This window comes from Rhopilema esculentum, chromosome 8, assembly GCF_057945365.1.
Source record: "Rhopilema esculentum isolate cy_ngs chromosome 8, ASM5794536v1, whole genome shotgun sequence".
NCBI lineage: Eukaryota > Metazoa > Cnidaria > Scyphozoa > Rhizostomeae > Rhizostomatidae > Rhopilema > Rhopilema esculentum.
Window position 1 is genome coordinate 4252871 of NC_142822.1, and position 27823 is coordinate 4280693.

General features: G+C 36.5%; 2 protein-coding genes across 4 annotated transcripts in view; one reads left to right on the plus strand and one right to left on the minus strand.

Annotated features, from left to right (window-relative positions):
- Positions 1-26963, plus strand: part of LOC135694897 (pre-mRNA-splicing factor 38A-like) — a 29185-nt gene extending 2222 nt beyond the window's left edge. Inside the window, exons 2-9 of the mRNA XM_065213776.2 lie at positions 1370-1529; positions 3733-3854; positions 4676-4761; positions 5334-5375; positions 7409-7468; positions 21148-21218; positions 23994-24041; positions 25876-26963. Of these exons, the coding sequence (XP_065069848.2) occupies positions 1370-1529; positions 3733-3854; positions 4676-4761; positions 5334-5375; positions 7409-7468; positions 21148-21218; positions 23994-24041; positions 25876-26005 (719 nt within the window). The 3' untranslated portion in view covers positions 26006-26963. The remainder of the gene's footprint in view (positions 1-1369; positions 1530-3732; positions 3855-4675; positions 4762-5333; positions 5376-7408; positions 7469-21147; positions 21219-23993; positions 24042-25875) is intronic.
- On the minus strand, positions 11501-22511 carry LOC135694892 (G protein-coupled receptor moody). 3 transcript variants are annotated; one of them, XM_065213770.2, is made up of 2 exons: positions 15223-22511; positions 11501-13120 (listed from the first exon to the last, which is right to left on the minus strand). In XM_065213770.2, exon 2 carries the CDS (start codon positions 13019-13021, stop codon positions 11597-11599), a length of 1425 nt encoding a protein of 474 aa, XP_065069842.2. In that variant the 5' UTR covers positions 13022-13120; positions 15223-22511; the 3' UTR covers positions 11501-11596. The 3 variants fall into 3 exon arrangements, with proteins under 3 accessions (XP_065069842.2, XP_065069843.2, XP_065069841.2); XM_065213771.2 differs by having other exon boundaries at positions 14653-22511; XM_065213769.2 differs by having other exon boundaries at positions 18569-22510.
- Positions 26964-27823: the final 860 nt, after the last annotated feature.

Consider the following 27823-nt stretch of genomic DNA (forward strand, 5'->3'; position numbering starts at 1 on the left):
TTTGTGAAAGTGATTTGTGTAGCAAAAGAGAATAATAGATTTCTGACAGCAAGAGCAAGATGTCCAAAGATCTTGAAATGATTATTTATTCTGTTTGTGTTGCTGCAGCAAGCTATCGGTTGAATCGGTCATTGATTGAAGGCTTCCGTTTAAAAAAATTCAGGACAAACTACCAATCTGGGTTGAGCATGCAAGAGATGGAAATTGAGATTGCTGTTAATGGTTAAAATATTCAAAAAGCTGCAAGTATCATTTATCATAGTGTCAAACAATATCAAGCAATAAAACCAACAGCCATTTCGTTCGTTGCTCCAATAAAATTAGGGACACAATTGCTGCAAATTTTCTTTTTTTTCATAAGCTATAGTTTGTTTAAACTCTATAATGCCATTTTTTTGTGAAACCATCGTCATTCTAAAGTAATTTTCTGTGAAAGTAGTTCTTTGAAAATTTACCGGTCTTTGCGTAATTAAAACTTTACTTTATGTCTCTTATTATAAACAATTTTAGATCCTATGCAATGCGTATGAAAAAAGTCTTGCAGGCAACTTTTGCAAGACAGTTTGCTTGCAGGCTGGAAATATTTTTAGGGAGGTCTGGCAATAAACCTTGCTGGTGCATAAACACACCAGAATATGTCACAAATTCCTGAAATTCCTCTCTGGCAGAGTTTTTTTAACTCACAAAACCAATATGAAATAATTTAGAGCTTGAAGTAATTATGTTGAAGAAAGATATGCAGGAAATAATTACACCATTCAATTCAGCACATAAACTCTGTACAAAAAATGAAATACAATAAATGGATTTTATGAATTTTTTTATTTTTCATGTTGGTGGCACTTTAAGAATAAACACCCTAATTCCAAACAAATTGTTCACACCATGCCAGCTAAAGATTTCATTATTTTCATATGGGCCAAGTCTTCTGTGCACCTCACACCCTATTTTGTAGGAAGCATTCTGAAGGTTTCTTGTTGTGAAAGAACCTCAGCAGTTGTTGGTAATCAAATTTGCACTTTTGAGCACAGTGTTTTACTCATTTAGTGCAACTTTTACTCATTTTCAAGACTTCTCATTATTTTTTTGAAATCCAGATTTTGAGTTTCCTTGCAGAAAGCAATGTAATTGGTAGATCTTAAACAACAAAAAGTATGAAATTCAGACAAGTGTTACTGTTTCTATAACAAACAACATCCTGTCCAGTTTTTAAGTGAGCAAATTATTTAACTTTAATTAAATCCAATGATATTTTGCAAAATGACCTCACCAATACATTGCACTCTGTTTGGTTTTTCTCTGATTGCTATTTAATAATGAAAAATCAGGTTCAAAATGAACATGCATATAATCAAGTTCTTTTTTTTAGCTGAACTGCTTGTTGATAAAGCAATGGCATTGGATCACATTGGTGGCACATTTGGTGGCAATGTCAAACCAACACCATTTCTGTGTTTAATACTGAAAATGCTCCAGATACAACCAGAAAAAGATATTGTTGTTGAATTTATCAGAAATGAGGATTATAAGTAAGTTTAAAATTTTTTCGACCTTCCCATCTTGATTTTTATAGATCAGCAAGAGATTGTCATATTTATTCATTAAAGTTGTCAATCAGAGGTGAAATATCAACTGATTCTGTTGTCTATGCACAAGAAAATAAATCATAGAAGAACTATAAACAGATTTGCAAGAGAACGAGAAGGTGGAATTTCCTTTGTGCGGATAGGCAGCCTCTGCCCCCAAATGTGTTAATTGCATCAAAGTCAGCAAAGTTTGATTTGCTGTTCCAGGAACTATAAAGAGTTGCCAAAGTGACTTGCAGCCAATAGTAATGCTTGTTTGGTTGCAAATTTTCTTAAAAACCCTGTCTCACTTTTGTTAAATATTTGAATTGAAAAGCAGATAACAGGCTCTGTTGTAGTGGTGACTGCCAGTATTTCCACAGACAAGCAATCAACTTGCTTTTCTCACTGTTGCCAGGTACCAATTTCTCACAAGTCATTAACTCTAGGCCATGGAGTGTCAACCTCAATTGCACAGGGTGGCCAAAACCCAAAACATACATCATGGGCCAAAAAGGATAAACATTTATTGGACACACTTTATAAACACAATAATGTAGAATGATCTTGGGCTGGGTCGGATGTGGCCCACGAGCCTTCAGTCTGACACATATGCTCTATACTTTGGAGGTATACGAAAATGAACCATAATCGAACCAAAGAAAAAGTACTGAAATCAAAGACTTTTAAGGGGAAAAGGAATTTTTTATTTATTAACTAATTTACATACTTAGTAAATTAAGTGTTTTACAAATGTTGTTGTCTGTAAACCAAAGAAAATGCAGTTTAGAAAAAAAAGCCAAGCTTTTCAAACTGCTTGAGCCATTTAGTACTTGTAAAAAATATCTCTTAAAAGAAAGGTTAGATGTGCAGTAATTTTAAATCCTGGAAATTTTTGAAGTGCTGTTGCAGTTTATATCTAACGTTTTTTGTCATCTTTTGAACTATAAAATGTTCTTAGATCTATGCATTTACTAAGAAGCCCAGAAATGTTGAATTTTCGGCAAAAATTTTAAACTGTTAACTGAAATAAGGTTTGTTTGAGGATTGCCTGTTTTACTTCTGTCTTTTATATACAAAATTGTTGCTACCTTTCAAAGTATAGAAATCCTCAAGCAATTAGCATGAAAAGGTTGATTGAAAAGGGATGTCGAAATATTTGTAATGATTACTTTAGCTTGGGAACTAAATGGTGATTTATGTGTCAAAAAAGGGAATCTTTTAAATCACCATATGGTCAATATATTAGATAATTCTCAATGGGCGGTTTTTTTCATCAGTGATTAAAAGGTGTAAGGAAATCTCTAGGTGGGAACTGAAATATTATTTGGTGACCACCTGTCATAAACAATGTACATTGATGCTATGGCAAATGACAATTTGCAAAAGAGTCCCTTATCACCTATAATATCAGAACTGTTTATGTTGCTATGAGAGGAATTTTGGTAAGATCCATAAAATTAATAAGCAGTTAATTACTTTCCCAATGTAATATCTTTTATAATTTCATTTTACATTTGTCGTTTCTATTTTTACGAATTTGAAGAAACTGTAAAACTTTAAATAACCAAGTATCGTGTCTTGTCAATTGGATTAATCATTAATTTTTCGCAAAAAAAGTATCGGCATAGGCAACTATTTAGTGCTGAAAATGCAAATATATTTATAAATATATATTTGAGAGTAAGGGCCCTCCTTGCTATAATTTTTTACAAAGTTACGCATTTAATAACAGTTTTCAGATTTAGTTATGCTGACAACTCTTCCTTTTTTGCCATGGCTATTCACCAGTGGGTCAAATTGTAGCATTTTGTAGGTTTTTCTTTTCCAAGATTGATTTTAATGCAAATAGTTTCATTGATGTTTAGTAAAGAATATTCATTTTCAGTTCCAATAATAGAAAACCGAAATGACTCTCGTGAAAATTGTTTTTAGTCAAGCTTACTGAGGCAGGGTTGTGGTCCGTCTTGATTCCCATCTTCGTATGAATACCATCACATTTTAAACGTTGTGTGACGTTTTATAATCCAGATAGTTTCTGTTTGTTGAATCTTTGTTTTAGAGCACATCTGTGTCTTTTGGATACTATATTTATATGCATTTAGTTTTGCATGAGAATGTTGTTCAGCCTTGAATTGAACTGAATTATTTGTTTAATCAATCACAGGTATGCCCGAGCCCTTGGCGCATTCTATATGAGGCTGGTTGGAACCTCGTTGGAATGTTTCAAGTATCTCGAGCCTCTGTATAATGACTACAGAAAGATGAAAAGGAAAGGTCTCGATGGAGGTACGAAATCACACGACTTCTCTTGAACCCTCAGTACTCTTCTCCTTTGTAGTTTACCTTAGTTGATGGAACATTCTTCTTCCTTATCAATATGTTTAAAACCTACCTTTGCTCTACTTTACATTTAGATTATACAGTTATGGTCTGATTATTCACAAGTAGAAAGCAAAATTTCTTCATGTTACTGTTACTTCGTATTATCGGATATTGGCTCAAACAGGGGAAATCTTGAAGATGAACATTTTTTCGAATAGCAAAGCATCAATATGAATCATCGAGCAGACAAATTAATTGATGTTAGCTGTATCTATTATGTTGTTAGGGGCAGGGGGGATCTGGATATCTTTTGCCCATCCATATGCAGTTGCACAAAATATGTCCGAAAATATGTAGTTTGGAGCAGAGAAGATCAATAAAAATTAGGAGACCGTATCACCCCAGCCCCTCACTTGCACGCTTATAATTCAGGTCATAAAAAAGGGGTAATGTACATATAATTAATTCGCAAATAAAAACACAACTCCAGCATTACTTTCATTGGCAGAGGTTTTCGGCGCTTTTTAACCTTACGAATACGTTCAGAAACCGGCGGAAAGGTAACCCCCAGAACTATTCTTCATTTTAGTAATCCTTGGCATGATTTCTGTTTTCAAATCATCAAATAATTGAATGGACAACGGATTTAACGTGCAATAGAAGTAAACAAAATGATTGAAAGTGTCGAACAGTTATCATTCTAATTTTCATTGCATTTATTTATAAGCTACAGTTGATATTTTGTGTTTGCGATTTGAACTCTGATATCTTTTATTGCGTTGCAGTTGTGAGTGTCCTACACATGGATGAATTTATTGATGAGCTTCTTCACGAAGAAAGAGTTTGTGACATAATTCTTCCCAGAATACAGGTACAAGGTCTAAAGTACTTTAATTTTGTACAATAGCCTACAGAAAAAGATGTTTTATGTCAAAAATCTTGATAGATTGAGTAAGAAAACTAGCCGTTAATGTTTTTCTGACATTTCTGTCGTTGGGTTTTATTATCGAATTAGACAAGTTACTGTGTAGTAGCTTAAATTATATTCGATTTAAAATAAGATCACAAACCAACAATCAAAAGATAATCGAAACTATCAAATATAGAGGGCAACGCCTTTGGCTCTCTTTACCTCAGCACATAAGGAATGCTCAATCTATTAATGAGTTTAAGAAAGAAATTAAAAGCTTGAATGGCACAGACTGTACATGCAAACTATGTAGGACGTTCGTGCCACAGCTTGGTTTTTTGTAATTCTATCTTTTTAAATAGCTCAGATTTTTATAGTACTACCCTATAAATTCTGTTTTTAATGGATCATTATGTACTTAAAATTTTATGTATTTAATCTCGTATGTATTTATTTGATGTAATAGTTTTAACAGTTGGCTTGGATTAGTCGTAACTTGTGTAGGAGTCTTTAAAACCTTTTTTCTGTTTTAGAAAAGAGACGTACTTGAAGAAACAGAACAATTAGAACAGAGGGTACTTTAAAACAGTTTTTGAATTATTTCTTTGTTTTCGTCGTCTCATGTATTCAATGACTTGCTGCGCACTGACTTTAACATGGCAGCCAGTAGCTTTGTTGAGATATGGGTTGAGTTGGCTGACTTTAATCGGGCAAAGGACATTAAAGGCATTTGACATGCATAAGTAGAGCAAATCCAAAAATAACTCGATCAGAGCAAGCGCGTTTGAAAGAAATTTGAATCTACTCACGTGAAACCACTCTAGGGTTTCGCCGATTTGCAAAAAAGCAGAAACTGTTCACATGTTTTTCTCTGTGCGCAATTTAATTGGTCAACTGCTAGGGGTCAACATTTTTACCTGTGTCAAATGCCTTTTTCGTCACCTGCCCTAGAATACTATTCAAGTCACATAAATGTAGTCAGAGCTACAAAAAGTATTTTCCTTTCTGGGAACCTGGAAAACAGGATAAAAATTGTTCTGAGATGGTGAAAGTATTGTGTACTATAACTCTACCAATAGTACGCACACATTTTTACGCAAGGGCTTCTTATTTATATGGGTCTAGAAAAAATTTCCAATAAAATATCGTAACTTGGTTCTTATTGCATCTTTTTTGCCTTTGGCAAAGATTGACTATGCGAAAATAGTAAAAGAGATATGTGAACCAAATGGTCATATGTTTATTGACTGGCAGAGAACTTCAACATAGATGGTGCGCTCCACAATTATCTGGTGTTTGGGAAAGGTAATAGATACCAGCTTTAGGGAAAATGAATCTAGTTACCTGTTCATACTTATCAGCCAGCTTTTTTAGCCTTTCATTTCATATGATGGGCACTCACGTAAGCATGATATTTTACATTAATCAATTGTGTCATCTTAATATTCCAAGGACAAATATGATGTGAAAAGAACACGAGGATATATTTAAATACAAAAGAAAAACTTTGCCAAGTCTGCCAAGAACTCAAACTCAAGTCAAGTATTGTATTGCTAGCAGGAAGAAAACTTAGGATGCATGTAATTTTCATAGCTTTTGATCTTTAAAGATAAATAAGCATAGCCTGATATATGGCAACTAAAACAGCACTTTTCAAAGCACATAAATTGCCTAATTCGGGTCTGCATCTTTATCTGCTAAAATGGACCTGGACTAGGAAGCTGAAAGTTGCATCCAAGTTATACAATCTTTTGTTATATATGTGACAAAAGTTTTTATAAAGGTTTGCAATATACGAAATTTCATTTGATGCATTTTACCACCTGCGTAAATTAAGCTCACATTTGTATAGATTTTTGATCTGTTGTGAAAATATCAAGAATTTTTTTAATCCAAAAAACAGCTGTTTTTTATCAAGTTTTTATGAACATTTTCTGCCAAGCCAAACATTTTTCTGGGAATCTAGTTTCCAGATTCCGATACTTTTTGCAGCTCTGAATGAAGTTGCCGACTGATTTGTTGCTACAACCAGCAGTAATTTTTCTCTTGTGCAAAAATTTCCTATGTAGCTTGCTTTGTTCAACTCTTAACAGAAGGAGACGAATAGAAGATTTGCAAAATTTTTGTTTATTCTTTGTGATTTGATATGAGTATATGTCCCTAAAGTTTTATTTTGAATTCCCACGAAATATTCGTAAAATGTGTGTGCCAACTGCTTGTAGGTCCGACTTTGTTGTGCTAACGTAGGTTGTTCTAATAAATGTTGCACCCAACTGATGGGCAGAAATATGTGATTTTGAATACTTCTATGATTATTCCGTACTGTTGATAATTTTTTTTTCCTCGTGATATTGTAAGTATCCTTAATATCAAGCATACTTAATTTCCAAGCTCTAAATTTCCTATATCGGCAGTTTGTTTTGTAATTATACTGCTGCCAGCTATCTAATTTGTCTTTTTGCAAAATGCCTAGGCCGACAGTATTGTGTCATGAAGCTTGAGTACGGCAAGACTGGAATTGCCATAATTTTTCTTTCTGCAATCGTCGTTATAATTCCAGTGTTTTTTTTCATTATCTTCACTTAATTCTCAATTCTGTTTTTTGCAGAAAAGTGCATTGGATGATGATCTTGAAGATTTGGAGTCAGATGAGGACGTAGATATAAAGGTTAGAGAACTTTTCCTTTGTATTTTGTATGCAGTTCGTGCCCTATACCTCCCAGTATTGCCTTGAAAGCAAAGCTTTGCTTTTGTTGTTTCAAAACACTGGAAATCCAATTCTTCTTTAGAGTAAAGCCTCCTCTCTTGGTAAGAGTGTCGAACACTGCTTTAGTCTTACAATCCTTGTTTGATATGCCTCAAAATATCATTTACTACTCATCTTTTTCCGCGGTGGATCAAAGATTAGCTATATGTATTTAGTGGTTTAGCGACATCAGCATTTTATAACAATTCGAGCCAGTTTGATAAGCTGCTATCACTTTGGGATCTAAACTCTATCACTATTACTCAATCACTTTCACTCTATCATTATCACTCTATGACTTTCACTTTATCACTATCACTCTATCATTATCACTCTATGACTTTCACTTTATCACTATCACTTTATCACAATCACTCTATCATTATCGCTCTCTCGCCCTCACTGTGTCACTATCATTCTATCACTTTTACTCTATCACCATCACTCTATCACTGTCACTATCACTCTATAACTATCACTCAATCACCTTCACCCTGGAACTCTGTTCATTAGGCTACAGTTGTGTGCCATAAATGAGGCATTTTCGCCGGCTAGATTATGCTATTTTGATTGCCTTAACAATTTCAGTGGTTTGCGAAAAAAATTAACATTCCTGTCAGAATTTAGTTGTTTCTGTAATTTGGGGATGGCTGTTAGCGAAGGTACTGAGAGAAGATATTTGACATAAATGAAATTGATGTACGAACGCCGCTTAGTGACACGAATGAGAGATTTGGTACGAAAATGAATGCTGGAATTCCGTGTGAAATTTTCAATTTTCTGCAATAATAGAAAGCTTTTTCCACCACGCAATGTTTGCCTCGTTTTTCAAGGTTTGCATAAGGGTTTGTCAATCACTTTTTGATTGCAATTTCGTGCCTTTAACTATAATCATTCGAGAAGTTGCGCAAAATTGAAGATCCCTTAGACCAAATTACGGCATACATGCTTGCTCTTGCTTTGCCGGCAAACCGCTATTTATTAACGTGAAAGAGGCTGATGTCAGCATATCTAATAAAGAACTCCCTTGTCGAGCTCCGGGACAATCTGACGTCAATGGTCTATTGGTATAGTTGTCTGTAAACTTTTTTTCATAGCTGTAGGCAAATGTTTTGCGTTTTACTGAAATGCTTGTCAATAGATATGATGAATACGCCATGCAAAGTATTTATTTGTTTGATGTATTGATATGCTGGTTGCTAGATTGATTATCAGTCATCAGCAGCGTTCTGTCCTATTTTTATTATGCCTCAACTGGTTTATGCCTGTCTCCATCAGTCATAAAGAATGAGCATAGATTAGATATGTTCATTGCATATAAATCTGATACCTAGCAAATTCGGCATGATGTCGCTAGATATGGAGGTACTGAAGTTGCATGTTATTGATGCCTGATGTTGATCTTTTGTTGTGGCGCTGCCCTTGGTTATCAATAATATCTAAAATAATCCTTAATTAAAACATGTCTTGCTTTTGTTTGAGTTACACGACTGCGTACGCTGTTTAGTTATCTTATCATTAGCCGTTGTTACATGAAACCATGGTTTCTTATCTCGCTTGTCGTTGTGTTTTGTTTACCATTAAAGGTATCCTTTTTTGCGTCACCGGGGTTTTGTGATCTCCAAAGAGGAACTTCATCTCAATATAATTTCGTCGTGCTTTGAAATAGAGGAAAATTTCCTTCTTTCCATACCAGTTTCCTACAATTTTCTGAATATACAGCTTATCTGATCTTCATTATATTTTATGTCTTTTACCAATACCTAATGATGTCAGAACTCTTCATATCATAAAAATGTTAGTGGATCTTCCTGTGAATTTTTCCTGTTATTGTAACTCTCGACAATTAGTCACAACTCTTAAAGAAATGACGAGTCTTTTAGAGTCGATTCATATCATTTATGCCATAATCTTTATTCAGAGTTGAGACGGCATAGTACATTTCGCAAGGTAACTGTTGGACTGGTGTCTTTAAAGTCTACCATGCATGCACATAGCTAACAAGAATATTATACACAGTAAAATTAATTTATTGTTAGTTTTCACGATGTTGTCTCTTTCACATTACACAATAATCATCGATATTACAACAATTGTACTATTTTTCTAAACATTTGTTTCTTACATTTGTAATTATTTATAAGCTCAAATCTTAATACGTGAACATACCATTTTGCTAACTGTTTTTGAGACTAGAAAGGCAGAATAATACATGTTCTTTCAGGATTAATAAAACACTTAGTTAATGGTCGGCGCACACGTTTTCAGTGGCAATGGCCATTGTACCCACGTTGATTTCACTCTGTTTACAGTGCCCTCGTGTTACTCAGTGTTCATTCAGCTCCTGCCTTCCTTGTTTATTTACTCATTGCTTGTTATAAAATAGGAAATGGTGCTAATCTATTCATAATTCCCGAGTAAGTGAAGTTTTCCGTTTGAGTGTTCAAACTCCTTCTTCCAGTGGGTGACTAAATGTCCATAAATTTTGCATTACTTGAATCTTCGAGGTACATATTAACTTATTTTTGTTCCTTTTTCTCTAAAATTTTGTATACGTGTTAACTAAAAGGTGTACTACCATATACAAGGAACAAACCCTACAACATTTATACCTAAAATCTAGTTTAAACTTTATTACTTTGACTAAGATTCAATTGTATTGCATACAACTAAACGCCTCTAAATGAGGAAGTGAAATAAGCTAGACTAAGATTTAAGATATATAATTTTTTATTTGATTTGAGGCAAATCGAAGATTTTCGTTTTTTTTTAAATAGCGCTCCCAGTTTCGTTTCCAGGTTTTGTCAAAGCAGCGTTACTACTGTGAGTTATGATCAAGATCCTAATGATCAAAGGTTCTAACACGGATACATCGTTGCCGGACACAAAATTGCCTGATGCATAATTGCCGGGTGAATAGTTGCCGGACGCGTAGTTGCCGGAAGCATAATTGCCGGAAGCATAATTGCCGGATTTACATGCGTAAACTAAAATTCAAGTTTTTGTCTTGGTTTTTTATCATGGTTTTTTACCCCTGGTTTGAGAAACTTTGAAGCCTTATAACCTTTTACCATCCAACTTTACAGTTGTAGTGTTTGGGTATTTTTAGCTCCATTTTTCATGATCTTTCTAATGATGTATGCAAAAATGCCTTTTGACAGAAAAATGTTTTATTTCTATGGGAATGGCATTCTGGTCCGTAAAATACACAAACATGTGATTTTTGGGTGGGTCCAAGGCCAAATCTTTTCTTTGTTACATAAACCTTCTTTGTGCAAATTTTCATGTTTTGACCTCTAATAGCACAAAATTTGTGTTTTTTGCACCAGCTCCCTCACTTTCTGTTACGAATTATTGCTCTCCTGGTTATTCCTTTCTCGCCTAGCTGTTTCTGTTACGAATTGTGTAAAACTTTCTTGAAATGCTTTCTTTGCATTTACCTTCATACATAAAAAAAGAGTAAATGGATTAATTTTCATAACTAGTCGATGCCTTCTCTTTAACGCCATGAATTAGAAACTCAACGAAAACATCGATTTGCTTTTAAAGTCTTGAATTATTTACGTGTTAAAAGAAAAATTACATAATTTCGTAGATAAATATTGGGACTCGCAATTTTATCTGACGACTCTATTTCATAATAAGTCATTAAATGTCGCTACCAGTACTGCCCATTTTTTGAATACACTTGCTTTTCTACTTTTCAGACAGATAAAAATTTAATGAACTTTTACATCCTTTAGAAGGATATGAAATCTAGATCTAAAACATTCTTAAACATATGATGTCTAGGACGGCATGCTTATTGTCATGCATTCTGCTTCCATGCAAAGTTCAAAGTTTGACTTCGTTCTCTGTTCAAAGTTTGACTCGGCTATTGCTGTCCCTTGGCTCATTAATACTTTCTAAAGGTTCTTAACCAGATAACCAGATAACCAGATAACCATACGCTAATCGACAAAAGCTGACTTGATGCACTATCATCATGTAACTAGACATACTAATTACTGAGCAATCTTTACTTCTTGCAGTCATGCTTTCATGTTAGTTTCAACTTTGGTTATTTTTCGACACCCATTCCGAGACGTCAGTGTCCACCGAATTTCTGCTACAAAGTTTCCTTTTCAAAATTCTGCGAAATTCTCGTCTTGTCTTGAAGATTATGAGTGGATTAATGGCACTGTCTAGATTGGTAAAAAGCATTGTGTATGCCACCATTTGCAGCGATATGGTGCTTTTTGACGATGCAGTGAGGAATCTTGTCACTGCAAATGGTAGATAGCTTATGAAATAGAACAAAACCAAAGAAAGGGTTGACAGAGCGATTTCCCAGTCAGATGATGACCTTCTTCTTTCGTCTTTTTTATCCTTTTTCCGGCTTTTGACTTCTGCATTGCCGTCTACTGCAATTGAAGTACTTCGGTTTTCATAAGGTGAAATTTGACACGAGCTTTGTCTCAGACTTAAGAAATTGGTTGTCCTCCTTTCAGTCGAGATGTTCCCTTCATTTCTAGTTTGCTCGGCATCTGCTTTCAATGCTTGGTTAGATTTCAGCGCAGAGTCTGGCTTCTTCATTGTGCTTGTACTGTCAGTAAACCTTCGATAGCTACCTGGTTTTACGACGCTCAACCTTTTGTCATCAGCGCCTAGGTGAATTTCGTCCATTTCTGTCAGATTGTCCCCAAAGTTATTTTCCTCACTGGCCGAAGCTTTAACTTTCTTGCTGTTTTTACGCAAGCGAATAGCCAGGCTGAAAGAGCGTCTAGGCCCATGTTTTTTTATTCGCTCTCTGACTACCTGTTTGCGGGCGAGCCAGAACACTTTGCAGTTTGTGAAGATGATAACTATTGCTGGGAAGATAACGTTTATAAACATGGTGATGGCTACGTAGCTAAACGTGCTTTCGGACCACAGAACACCACATAGTCGTCCGTTATATCCAAAGAAGACAATCATTTTATCACTGATCAGTGCTGGTATCATCGATACGAGTCCCACTAACCACAAGGAAGCAACGGCCAAGAAACGTCGTGTTTTAGAGACGTCTTCATTGCAATATCGCGAGTAAAAGTATGGGTGATTGATCGCAAGGTATCTATCAACTGACATCGCTGCAAGGGACAGTATCCTCAGGAAGCCAGTGAAATATGTGAAGAACATTGCTAATTTACATACTGAATTATATTCAGATTTTAGAGGATCATGGTCGCTCGGTAGATCGGGGGTTAGTATCACCCCAATGATGCTGTACGGGGTCGCAATCGAGCAAACCAAGAAGTCAGCAATGGCAAGGTTTAATAAAAATAGGCCTGACATTCTTCGACGGTGCACACGTGATGTCGAGATAGCCACTAGCACGCCTATATTTCCAGTTATGCCTAGAAGACCAAATAAGACGTAAAAGGCTCCGTTCACATATCTGTCAGCGATTCCAAGGCTGATAGCAACAGCTGAACTATTTGTTGTAGTATTCATTAGCCCAGAGTTTAGGCATCAGTGTAACTTTGTTCCTTTTCACCTTTTTTGTTCACAAACTGTCTCTAATTGGCGGAGATGCCGTTAACTGCATTGACACTACAAAAAGACAATAATAAATCAATTTCAAGACTTGTCCTAGCATGACAGAAGAAAATAGCAATTATGGTGTTGGAGAAATAAATTATCTACTGACTTGGGTGAATTATTTGCGTAAAGGGTCATTAACAACCTTTTTACAGATTTCTGTTCTAAAAAGTGGTATCCTAATTGTATCCCTCTTGTTGGCATACAACAATAAACTGCAATTGTTTATTTATGATCCTCAGCGTGTATTAATACGTGCACCACAATGCTAGACACCATTGAGAGATCAATAAATCTACTAGCCCAACGAAATAGAACTGGACCGAGAGCTGAGCCATGAGTAACTCATACATACGACATTACATACTACATACAGTAATGACAACGCTTGATTCCAATTCGCTGTTTCCCGGCTATAATTTCCAGAGCAACGCAGGTGTCTGAATTGTATCAATTTCAATGAATGAACGAAATGTTTCTATGGAAACATTGTATCTTTTCGGAGATTTTCGGCTGGGGCTTTTAATTGATTTGTCAAACCGTTCCGTCAGTTTTTGATGTTAAACCAAGTGTCTGTAAAAGGCAGAACCTGTGCTGGCAGAAAAAGGTTTTTGTCGAATTATTACGGAAAATGGTCTCAGTGATTCTTTTCTCAGAAGCATTTTGCGCCTTCCTTCAAAAATATCATGGAGACAGCTGTTGACACAAACTCTAAAGACGTGTCAGGCAGCATGCATGAAAAGTAAAACAACCAGCTCCCCACCTCCAAGTTAATTTTGGTGTACATGGTGTATTCAGTAGCAGATAAGTCAACATTGAAATGGAGGGGGGGGGGAACATGAAGAATCTCCCCCCCCATAGCTGCGATATAACTACCTCACAGGAACTTGCCTCAAAGCCATAGCTTTCGTTTAACCAGAATGGCTACTGCTTTAGCGTTGAAGGTTATTATTTAAGTTAAGTGTATTTTATCCTTTAACGAAGGAAGTTATTTTTTTAGCGAAGAGGGCTTATGGTGTGACAAGAAGGTAGGCTTAGAATCCATATGTTTCCGTCGCGACTGGTTTTCGACGTGGCTTTTTTCCGCCATGACGGGATTTAACCGTTGCAGATCTCTGTCGTGATAGATTGATAGATTAATGGCTGATTACATTTGCCACGAGGTTGGCTCGTTTTGCTCCACTTGGCTTTACGCTCACCAGTCAGTACTGGATTTTAATCTAACTTCAAAATACAAACCTCGACATAGGATGATGAGGTATCCATGTCAGATTGAAGAAATGCAGCGATTCTGCCCATATAAATTTATGTATTTGTTTGATTAATGCATCAATCAAGTATTTCATGCTGTCGAATGTTTTGGGTGGGCTGTTAACGTTGGTATTGAAATCTTAATTAAATAAGGGAACGGATTGTTCTCAAGCATCAAAGAATATTGATGGTATTTGACGGGACAGATTCAAATAGAACACAATGAGGCTCCCTCTTAATTACAAATTGCATTCGAATTTTTGAACTTTTATTTTCATCAATAGCTTACTTACAACAGGAATCGTGTGATTCGCCAACTAACCATGAAGTGGAAACCCCAATCAAAGAAAACCCACTCGACTACAGATGTCTCAGGTATTCCCCAAATCACCTCTCTTGCTTTTCCAGCAACCTCGTTACATCCGTCTACTCTAATAAATATTCATGCAACTGTAATTCATACTGCTTTTCTCAATCAGTTTCGATCACGTGCTCAATCTCTTCTTGATGAATTGTGTCAAGCTTTGCGGCACGTTTCGCTATTGCTTTACACAGCAACAGAAATAACAGCATAACAAAGAACCCAGTGCATTTACCTATTCATGCATGTTATTCAGAAATTTATTCAGTGTTTGAGAATACAAGACATCAGCAGTACTGCAAATATCAATCATTCATACATTCAACCGTTTTCTGCTTTTATCATCATCACGGAACTAGGAATCGCGGTATACTTTTCCCCGGCAAATTCTATCTTCTATCGATTAAGTCAGTGTACTGAAATATTGTATTTCTGATGACTGAAAATCGCTTGAAAGAGCTTACATTTGCTTGATACAGAAGCAAGATACAAACATACAAACCCTTGTGTATTTCGGACAAAGTAGCTATTTCTCTCTACTGTGAATTTTCCCAAAGCATCAAGATCTCACACTTTGGTCACACCCTACCGGCAGCAGCACCTTTGCAAACCAAATCTGTAATGTTCATCTTTATTCAGTCTTAATTTTCTTCGCAGCTTTGTCCAAGATAGTCCGCATTCCTCGCCGCTTTTAGTGATATGACCGATATCAATTGATATCACCTTTTTTATTTGTCCGTCTGTTTGTGGACAATACTTTCCAAAACACTGAATTTTTCCAGCTGTCCAAAATTATCTGCCTCTAATCTCGACAGCTTTACGTCAAATCTATGTCCGTAATTACTCCTATATCAAACTTACTTTCGACGCTGACCGTTGCCTGAAGTAACTATGAATCGGGCATTTATAATTCACTGAAATCAATTGTTTTCGGTTTCAGGTGCTTTGTTTGTCTAAATTCTGCATCGATTTTTCAAGTGGATACTCTTGTTTCTGCGTTTAAGCGCGAAGCGAGGCAAAAAAGCGGCAAGGGAACATTTACCTATATGTATAGTTAGGCTTCTCTGTTTCATATTGCGAATAGAAGTATTTTATAAAATATTTTAGGCAAATCTCAACGGACGCCCTATTGTTGTAGATGGGCCTTGGTTTATGGAAGCCTAGAGCGATTCCGACAATCGATTCAGTTTTAGACAAAGGTGTCTTTAAGCAGGCTAAAATAATACGAAAGAAAAGCGCCGGTTCTGTTACGTGTCAGTAGCAAAGATGGCCCAATTCGCCTTTCCCCACATTCACGGCACGCGCGTTGCATCCTGGGAACAGGTGTCTCAAGCCTGTCCTTGACAAAGCGAAGAACAGAACCTGTGCCTGGTTTTTATAAAACTCTCTTAAAGGCCAAGGGATAATGAAGCATTCGGAAGAAGGATGCAACGCGCGTACCGTGAATAAGGGGAAAGGCTAATTCGTCATCGTGGTACTTAAAAAAAGGTTTAACTAACGCAAAACCTTGGTATGTTAAAAAAACCCATTGACTCGGATCTATCTTCAACAAACACCTCCTTGAAACAAATTATTAGCTACCCTTGGTACCAGAGTCTCCATTATTTAATCACAGAAATCTTTTTGGAGCAATCCCCCTAATCCGCATCCATTCATTCTTTGCCGACGCAGCTGTCTACAATACTTTATCCCAGGATTTTTAAAGTTCTGGTACCCGGGATAATTATCAACATAAATTGATCAAAACTGCGTTTTCATAACGCAGCTAAAATATCCATGTAAGGATATTTATCAAATGACCTTTGGCTATTCAAGTCGGATAAACATTGTGAAATCCATGGGCTTAGCGAATGCTAATTGTTTTTTTGGTGGAGGAGCTTAGTTTGCACCTTGCTTGTATTTTATTGCTTCATCGAAAAAGAATGCTTGAATGCTGCCCAATTTGAGCTTGAATTTTGCCTGATTAGAAAGGGGAGAGGTTACAGCCCTTCGGGCCCCTTTGTCTCTGGTTTTAGCCTGTAACAGCTTGCAGTTGCGTTATAAATAGGCTCTGAAAAAATCTAAAAAATAAAACTACCTTCATATTTGTTTTAGCGTTTTACGTAAAAACGGCGGGCATGGCATGCACCGAAAGGATATCCGCCTAACTAATTGTAGAACATGTAATGGTGCTGGCTGAGCCAAAAGCTAATCATCGGTAAAGTCTATTGCTTGCTAAAAAGGTACTTAGCAGCTAGTGCACCCTGTCTAGAATCACCATCACTGCCGGTAAAGTTATTGAGCTGCTGGGTGAAGTAATCCAGGATAACTTCGGTAGTTTGCAGCACGCTGATCCTCCAAAATCGAGACCTGTTACTTAACCAGAGTTATTACCTAACTTCCAGCATCTCTTATCTTCACTCATTTCTTACCGGAAGTCTATATGTACCGCTCTTTACATCATGCGAAGCCCATGTTTCTGTGTTTTCTGGTCTTCACTGAATTTCGAAGTTATGGTATCGTTTATGCAATCAAAAGCTCAGATTGAGTTATTCATCGCATCGGGCACTTGTCCGGGGCCAAGAACATGATGGCCATTTCCTTTCAACGCTACCTGAAACCCTCTGATGCTGCCACTGGTTATCCATTTGCTACTAAGTGGACAGTTGGCGGAACCACTTGGCAAATTCGCCGTCCAGTGACGGTAAAAAGCTCAAAAGAAACGCAAAGTTGCGGAATTATGTTTCGTGCACCGACAGATCATGCACAATTATTATTCACAATCTTAATCTTTAAATTTGTATGTTTAAGTTATGAAACTGCCGTATTTGTTTATGTTCTTAATCAGTTATTGCATTGATTTATAGCAAACAACTTCAGAGAATTTAATTACAGTGCTAATAATGCCGAAGAATAATAATAAAATTGCACTGTTTATGAATGAATTTCTGCTAAGCTAAGATAAAGTTATTCAAAGAAAGTTGTCTATGCTTGCGGAAGGTTGAATTTCATGTCGGAGGTAATGTTGGAGGATATTCAAACTTGAAGAAAGATTGAATCGTTTTCCATCCCAGGCGATGCCATTTCCCAGTTCTCTTCACGCAAACTCGTTCGAATCAAGTTTTTTGAATGAAACGTTAAAAGTTGCAGATCCAATCAAAGTGAGGAAGAAAGTGTGACAAGGTTTTGTGTTGTCTGCATAATTTGTTAAAGTGATTTGATTTATGCTCTTTGTAATTGTAATTGTCATGAGATGTTATTGATCTGAATTTTGCCAGCTGCTTAATTAAAACAGTTAAACAACTTAGCCTGTTTTCATTCGTAGCTCTCTCAAGCTGGCTTAAGTGGTATTTGGTTTTTGGAAATTTAATTATTTTTTTCGAGGGTTGCAGTAGCTTGTGATGAGCTAGGTTCATGAAATCTCTCATCGTATTTGTCCGCAGTTTTTCTTAAGTACAGTCGACTCAGTTCAAAGTCGCATTTCTGGTTGCAGTCACATAAAATTTAGACCCAAATCTTTAATGTAAGTCCGTTTACAGTCTCACTCCGTTTACAGTCACAAATTTTCAAGGAACATTTGGTGTGACTATAGCCGGAGTCTACTGTGCATATAAACTGCAAGGATGCTTTTAATTTGATCAATGAAAGAAATACGGAATAATGTAGCATTGAGGCTGGCTCTTGTAGCAAAGTCTACGACAGTAGCATTTGTATAAGTTTGTTCGTAAGCACCGAACGTGCTGTCATAAGTCTTGACAGGAAGTAGCGTCGTCAGTATCTCGATTTGCAAAATGAAATAAAGTAACCAATTCTTAAATTGGCTTTTCCCTCCATTCTAAATTATGCGACCCCTAGTTCTGTCTACTTACCCCACTTTTCCTTGCCTAACTCCACTTGCCTGAATCTTCGAGAAAAGACTTATAATACACAAGATCAAGCTTTCAATGTCCCAATCGCAATCGGATCACTTTGCACCTTCAACCTGCCCTGTCGTTCAGTGTGAGTGCTCTTTCCTCAAACTTCTTTGTGAAGTTTTCACCAGTGGCATTCATCAGTATATTATACTGCTGGTTATGCAAAGTTTTGATGGTACAAATCTTCCATTCTTTTTATCAAATCCCTCTGTACCACATACGCAACTAATATTGGCGTGTAGCTCCTCATTGTTGACTGAAGAATTGGAGTTGGACAAAAGAGTATGAAGACGATAATGTCTGTTTCAAAATCTAGCTATGATCAAATTTCAAAAGTTGTTATCGATATTGAGAAGGGCAACGCTTGGTGTATCCTAGGGAGCCGCTTGCTTCGATTTTTTGTTCTGCAGTCATTTTTGACATTCTTTCTTTTTGATAGACGCAGTGCACTTCGTTAAATTCACCCAGTTTCTCTGTTTTGGAAGGTGGCCCGAGCAATACGTTCCTTTTGTGATTTGGTCTCATATTGCAAAATTTATAACCATGCAGGTCATTTATTGCCATACCTGCTTTTAAATACCCGTTAAAAGTGCTTTGTTTATTTTAACTTTGTTCATTCTAACCGGATGGTCATTTCCATTATGCCCGTTATTATTTGATACTCATGTTTTATTATTGACTCATTGGGTCAGGAAAGTGGAACAGGTGTGATGGTACATCTAACGTGCTCTCTCATTTTGGTTATGGACGCGAATACGAGATCCCTAGGAAACAGATAAATCAGATGCTTATGGAAGAAAAAAACTGTTCTGTAGATGTTAGGGGATGTAAGTTTTTTTACAAATGAAAAGAAAGCTATGTTTGGGATGCTGTTGAGTTGAGGATGTGCTGCAATTGAAGATTATCATCGTTCATTTGTCATAATCATTGATGATTAATCATTTTGCCTCAATTCTTATGATAAGACGATTTCGCATCCCCAAGATATATTTCTCTCTTTTAATGCAATATAAAGGCGGACTGTGGTTTTTGGCGAAAATTTTGATCCCTTTCTACGTAGCGTAATATTTGCTCGTCCTAGAGTTTTGTTGAAATAGGAGGCCATGTAGAGAAACATGATATTTAAAGACGATAGATAGTATAAATGATACTTAGTTACCAAGTGCAAGTCCCATATCTATTGTGCCGCCAATTTCTATTTGCAATGAGGATGAGAGAGTCAGTGTGGTTTAAGTTTTGATCTTGACAAAGATGAGCCTGTTTGGATTATACGTGATGTGTTCATCTGACCTGAATTTGCTATTGTGTAATGTCCAAGGTTTACGTTCATGCTCAGAGTAAAAAGATTGGATACTGAAAGGCCTGTGGACTTTTTGATGATGATTGGTTTTATTCTCATAAAAACAGCTATGTTCATATATAGGACCTTGTAACTGCCCATCACTAGAATATTATGCCATTTCTCTTATTTCTGCGCAATGCTTTTTAAAAGAACAAACGCTATCAGTATGCCCCTACCTTTTGACTTGGCTTAAGGGTGCGGAAGTTCAAGTACGTAAATGCCAAAGGGTGTGGGGGTATCACATCCCCCAAACTTTGAAAATTTTTCAAACTCATGCACCCTTATTCTGGTTCGAATAGTTTTGATTATGGAGATGACCCAACGGTACTGATTTCGTTGGAAAAATTGCATATCTAAGTAATTATTCCCTTTTCTGGAGCCTGGCTGGCCCTGACTCCGTGAAGTTCCGGGCACGCCTCTTTGTTATATCCTATTTCTGTCTTATGTAACTCGAACTGACTCCGGCTACAAAGCTCGTCTACTTCTCACCATTTCCCTCTCCACTGATCTTCATAATCTCTTCACTATTACATCGTGCCTTTCTAAAGACACATGGTGTTTGCATAGAATGCACTCATTCGATGTTAGCAGCCTTCTTGTTACATAACGTAGGCGTATTAGCAATGGCCTACGTTGTATAAAAAAGAATTGAGGCAACAGTTTCACTGTTCCCAAGAACAACGAGGTAAATATAGCCACAACCACTATCATAAGGCAGTTGATGTAAGAAGATTCTTGTCCATTAATCTGCAGAGTGCAAACCTCTATTTTCTGATTAATCCTTTTGTTTTGATTTCCTATCGACGTTTCTATTCAATAATTAAACCCATGAAAAAACCAATTTGAAAATGATATTCGAAAATCAACGAAGGCTTACCCTACTGTACATTTGAAATTTGATACCTGAGAGAGCACAGAGCACCCAAATCTGCTTTTGGAACGGCGGCGAATCATAAAAGGGGAACATTGACCTTTATCTCAGTAATGCTTCAATAGGATTTTCCGAAACTTCAGATTAAATTGAAAATGAAAAATAAGCTCCTTTTTCTTTCTCATTTTTTATTGAAGATGTACTTGTTTGTTAAGATATTTTGAGGATCCTTGAAATAACTGCTATTCCACTTTACTGTTAGTCATTTTTTTGTTTTAATTTAAATAATCATGATGGTTAAAGCTTTTTTCATGTTTATAGACTTCCCCACCAAGACACAGAAGCCGTACGCCAGAAAGAAGGAGAAGGCGAAGCCGCACCCCAACACGAAGGTAAATTAATTGTGATTTTACTTAGTTTATCATTACCCGTCATTGTAGCTAGTTGCTATTTGCACAAAGCGAGATTGACAGTAAAGTAACCAGGTGACCCACTCACAGTTCCTGTGTGCCATAAAACATATCTCCCTGTCCCCAGATCACTGAAATTTATGTGGAGATTTTACTAACTAGGAATAGAAGTGATAAATCTTTCTCCGCTTACTTGTTGACACAAGGTCGGCATCGACCATAGTATGAACTCTAAGGTTCCCCTTATACGTCATGTCTTTCAAAGCACTTTGCATACCTTGAAGGGTATACCAAATTCTAATAATGACAGGCAACACAATAAATGTGAATGAATGCTGTTGGAGTGAGAGATGACTCAACTTTGGAACCCTTAAAGAGCTTTCTAAAACCTGCCAAATCGATGAACATTTGCACTGAGCATACAGTGGGGATTGATCACTTTGTTCAGTTTGTGGACATTGAAGGTTTGCCACGTGGAGCTGTTAGGCCTACCAGTTTCATAATAATCATCGTACCCGTGCCCGCTACCATAGCTTTCCTCATCTGAGCTATAACCGGTCTCTTCCTCGTTACTGATAAAATTCCTCGAAAACAGAAAATTCCTCGTTACTGATAAAAACCTTTATCCGTGGCCAGTGGCGTGGTGGCTCTAAATTTGCTACGGTGAACCAATCTATTTTGGCGCCCCGTCTAGAGCAACCCCCTTGCGGCGCCACGGGTGGGGGACTAGGAGGACACGTCCCCTCACTTCTTGGCAGGATCAATTTTGTATTTTGTCTAAATTTGATGAGAAAAATATTGGGGAGCAATAATATTTTGGTAAGCTACTTTTTGAGATGTACTCCTATGGTTTTGAAACTGCCTTTTCGTTACCAATAGTTAGTCTTGGGCGTTTCCTTCAAGTAAAATTGGCGTTCCTTGTTGGTAAAAGGGCGCTTTCTGGCGGTAAAATGGGTGTGGCCTAAACATTTTTGTTTTATCCCCCCAAGAGGCTAGTGGCTAGCCTTTTTGCTGCATTACGCCAGAAGACAGCTGAGAGGTTAGATGGTTGGCAGCAAGAAAAATTTGATGTTCTAGGATAGCTGAAAACTCACCTTAATTGTTTATAACAGACCTGGACACGCAAAAAAAACGTTAGGAAATGTTCATCAATTTCTTTGTTCATTATGATGAAATCTCGAGATTGTCTAGGGGTTTAGTAAAGGTCTCCACCTTTGCAGACAGCATGGAAAATTTGATGGTATGATTTTCTAGGGATGAACGGAATCTACATTCAAGATGTCTACAGCATACTTTGATTAAGGACCGGGAAAATATTTTAGAAATATTCTTAAACTTATTTTTATCACTTTGTCCAAGAGTTTTAGCTGTTTTTAATTTGGTTGGCCAGGACATGACCATGGTAAAGATTTTGCAAATTTAGGACCACGTTTCAACGCGTTGCGGAAAAGGTTGTGTGGCGCGAGAGTGCGGAGGTGGAAAGAAAGAAACGTGGAAAAATAGTGCTTCCATTTGAAGGATTTGTCTTTTCTTCTGGTATTATGGCCGATTGAAGGAAAAAGGAAGAAGTTATAAATTAGAAGAAATTAAGAGGGATTTGCTAAGAAATTGGGATGGAATTTCTTACTTAAAAATTAGAGAATTGGGCGTTGTCAGTCAGTAAGAGGGCCAATTACACAGGACTCAGGACCACAGACTCAGTCCCCGTCAAATCACTGTAATTTCTTCTTTGTTCTATATTTGATGCACCATGCCAAATAGCAGAAATCTGTTGCAAACTGAATTTTTGGTCATAGCATATTTAGAGATAATTATTGGTGTTCTATTAACTTATGGTGGTACAAGATTAAAATTTCTTAATTGCCTCACGTCTAAATTTTTTTATGGCGTCACACTTGAAAAGTCTATCGTCGCTACTCGCCAACTATAAACGCTTTGGGAGTTTCGAAGAATTTTGAAACTAAACAATTGAAGGTTTTGAAGCTAGATAAAGCTAGATAAAGACGAAATAACTTGATAAAACTCGTGTGATAAAGCCCAATATTTGCCATCATTGGCTTTCAGAGAAGGGGATAAATGATACGCGGAGAATCACCAAATGTTCTCTCAAATTTCAAACTTAGTTATCGTTTCATCGATAAGACCATTTTTCAAAGACATAACCAAGTTGTCTTCGCTATTCACTAAAGATCTGCATTTTCCAATCTTTCAATTTTATTATAGTTTTTCAATTTCAAAAATAAATTTTTAACTTACTTTGTTTCAATTTCTTTAATGATTAATGCTCCGCTGTATCTTATTGTATTGTGGATGTAAATTCCCTTTGAAAGATTTCTGAAAATACGTTTACTACGCGTACGACTGAAGTGAATAATACGCAGCCTACTTGTAAGAAGCAAACCACTGGATGGAGCACCTAAGTGTGACGTCATCAATATATCTTTTAAGGGTTTTTCAGTTTTGATCACAGTACCTGAAAGGGTATAACTTGAAATAACTTGAAATACCTTGAAAGATGCTAAATCTGCTAGATATCGTAATAATTTGGTAAGATATGGCCAATTTGAAGTTTACTAAAAGGTCGCTATTACTTTAGGTTCGTTCCTAAAGTTTTTCACACATATCAAATTTCATTTGAGAAAGAGTCATGTCACGATGCTCTTTCAGGCTGTGAAGTCCAATTTTAGAATATCTAAAATGGATCATTACTTGGGAACTCTATACTTTGATCGTTATTTACATTCTTTGTTCCCATAGGAGAAGATCCCGTTCCCGATCCTATTCTCCACATCGAAGACGCAGAAGGTATGTCGTATTAAACGCCATTCAAAAATGTCACTTTATCATGAAACTATTATCCCAAGGATTTTGACCTTTAATTTTTACGATGCATCTAACACTTTAAGCATTCACCAATCATTTCGACCAACCGTAAGGGTAAAATATACGGAACGTAACTTCACGAAATTTAGTCTTTTGTGTTTAAGCCTTGTAAAGTGGGCCACAACATAAGCATACATGTATCTACTATCAAGTTAGTCTTGCTGTTTTTATTTTTCCCTCTGTGCATTTTGGTGTACATTCTTTCCTTTTCATTTTTAACGCGGCCTAAGGCACGCGTTTGGAATCCGTCGAGCTGTCCTGGTACCATTGCTTTCCCAGTTCTCACACTTTAGAAGTTTCATACCCTTGAAATCGCCCATTGAACCGGGGGAAGTCCATTTTATGGCTAAAAGAACCTAGAAGGGATATGACTTTACAAAACTAATGCAAACTTTTTTGCCACTCGCTGATACATTACACAGTAAAGCAAGCAGAAACCTGTTTTGTTAATAAAAATTGCTGTACTTTTGCAAAAACTAAATTCTGAAATATATGCAACAGATAAAATTCAATGTAAAACATTTTTGTCGGATGCACTCTCACTGGTCTCTACAACCGCTGCGCCATCAATTTCATCGTTATTGTCTCTTGAGTTGAAAGTAGACCGCTAGAACTTAGGACATGCGTTCGCCGTCGTGCCCCGACAAATTAAACAATATGTTGCATGGAATTCAGAATACTGTTTCAGTTTTGTCATTTCAACATTCTTTATTTTGATTTGTTTTTGTAATGATATTTTTCAACAAGGAATTCCAAAAAAACTGTAAAACGGTCAATATTGAAAAAATATTTCTTTGTAACAGCTTCTACTTGTTGTTACTTTAATGATTGGAGGATGACACAATTGACTCTTTTGGTGCAAATCGGTCAAAAGTTAAGCTATTAAACATTTTTCTTTTTCCTTCGAAGTTTACTTCATTCCTCAAGCCTGAGCTGGCTAAAACGTGCGTGCTTGTGGTCCTTTAGTGGAAAGTTAAGCAATTGAAAATAGGATGCTGTTCCTAACAGACGGGCACATAACCTACTGAGGAACAAGGCTGCTCATCAAGAAACAATTCAAGGAGCTTTTATTACATTGGTTTCCCCAAAATAAACAAAACTCCGCTCAAAGTTTAGGTAGAAATTTTCGTAAGATATATGGATTCAATAAACACATGAATGTTTATAAAATATCAAGGCTCTGAATAGAAGTTGATTGGAGAAACATTGATTGATGGATGTCTTTACAGACTTGCCACGCTACTTTCCCCTTTTTGTTTATTCTGCCTTCTGGATTTCGCATTTCGTTTCCTCTTTTGTCATTCATTTCATTTATCCCCTCATCAGACGGCAAAAAAGAGAATGAACGCAAAGATCTTTAATCTTTTTCGTGTTTGAAGCCGTATTTTTAGAATCCTTATTCTCTCATACAGCAGTCAGCTGTATCCACTATTTCTTAGTTGACCTCAATGATCAGCTTAACCACAACACCAATCTCTTGATCCCGGCTAGTAAATTTAGGGTTTTTAATATATTTTGAATAGTTTTCTCTAGATATTTTATTTCCTTGTTAATCAGACACAAAGGCCTTGTTCGCAGTTTTAACCGTAATAAAATACTGTGTTTTCCGAACACCCCATATAAACCCTGCGACAAATTTAAGTAGATATTTATCAATCGGATTTCTAATACGTTGAAAAAAAAATGTAAAAATGCCCCTTCAGCTTGGAGCTAGAGAATCGCTTTCTGACAATCAGTTTCTTTATTATCGTTTCAGTCCCAGTCCAAGACGTCACCGACATCGTTCTCGTTCTCGATCTCGTTCGCCTCGCAGTCATCGTCGTCGTCATCGATCTCGCTCCCGATCTCGGTCTCGTTCCAGGTCACCAAGAAGGAAAGGACGATAAGTTTCTTCCCTTAGCTTTTTACACGAGTACTTTTAATGAAAACTTTTGCTTTAGTAGTATTTGTTTGATACACAGAACCTGTATATTTTCAAAACTTATGAAAAGAGAAAACCCCAAATGTATTTTCGATATCCTACTTGCAAAGCGAATGGATCAAATTAATTTGTCGGACTTTTCTCTCTATAAACCGAAACATTGCCTTAGGTAATGGTCTTGAGTATTTAGCCATGGTTTTTTAGTCGTTATCTTTTGGTGCAAAAATGGAGTATGGTTTATGAATCATGCAAAGAGATGACAAGCTTCGCTGCCCGGCTTCTCTAAGGCGATCCAGGAATCTTTAAGACCATTTTGCATCTGAATGTACACCAACAATACACGGATCGATAACAGATTAAAGATTGGCCATGGTTTAGGCAAATAAAGTAAATCCCTGCAAAGAAGAGCCTACTTTTCGAAAGTTTGACTGTTTTTGGATCTTGTTTCGAAAGTACATAAGGATGTCTAGGCGTCATAAGTTCTTACAATAGGCCCTCAGCAACAATATGTTTGTTGATGGTAACTTGATCGGTGGAGCATAACAGAAGGGGTGTCTCTTCATAACAACAGAAGGCTCAACACGTTGTCTTTTGTAATTTGACTGTTTAGGCTAAAAAAATAACACATCATGTTTAATAAAAAAAGACAGGCTGTACGAAGATCATAAATTCATTTAGTTCTTCTTTGCAGAGATGTTTTGCCAACAGTGACGAAATTATCCTACTGTTTGGAATATTAAGTAATCATTTTGGAATTTCTTATTACTAAGCAGCTTTAATTTAGTTCGAAAGTCTATCATTTTTGTATGCACGTCTTATGTGCTGTTTTCTCTACTTTTAAAAAACCCTATTTAACTATCCTGAAAGGTAATGTTTTCGGTGTTTTAGATTCTCTCTATTCATGCCAAACCCGGACATGTTTATTCACGTTTTATCTTTTGTGTTGCCTTGGTCGTGTGTTGTTAAATGGTCCATTATGCATACTATTACTTCGCGTTCTTCAGTCGATGATGGTTTTCAAGACGACCCGAACGAACATGTTTTTTATCTGTGCCCATTCACATCCATGCGAGCCGTTTGCATTGGTGCTTTGCGAGAAGGGCTTTTAATGTACACGATGTTGGCATATCAAAATCTACCGAAACTACCGAAAATGGAAGATATTTTGGTATAAGAAGCTATGAACCAGGCTGTAGCCATGTTTGCAGAAGATAAAACAGCCGATGCAGTTATCCGAAAAATTTAATCATTAAAGCTTTTAATTTAATTCTAATTTTAATACTTATATAGAAAAAGAGGAATATACTTTATTGTTTCTTTGCAAATACGCACGCAACAAGCAAGCCTTTCCAATTTGCGAGCGCTTTCTTTTTTTAGCACCGTCAAACAGAAGCAGAACAATTTTAATCCATTAGCATTTATTGTAGTTGATGTAGACTTTCAGGAATTGTACAAATCTTGAGGAAGATTGTTTATACCTGTTGCTTGTAAGCAAATTGCAGAAAATATTTTAGCGGTAATAATATGCGCGATGGCAACTGAGCAAACAATGCTGTCCCGTAGAAATTAATTGGATTTTGGAAATGCGAATTTTGTAGCTAATGAATAGGGTATTCCATATCATGTAAGGTTTCTGTAGACTGTCCCCAAGACTAAATGAAATGTGCAAACTTTGAAAACTCTTCCTGCTAATCACTTAATTGATGATACATATAGTGTATTTATCCACTACTCTTCAAAGTGGTTGTCATGTGAAGTAAAGACCATATGTGTCAAACTCAAA

What these genes read in the sequence shown, in the direction of transcription:
- LOC135694892 (XM_065213770.2), bottom strand. Translation starts at nt 13,021, where the DNA reads ATGAATACTACAACAAATAGTTCAGCTGTTGCTATCAGCCTTGGAATC.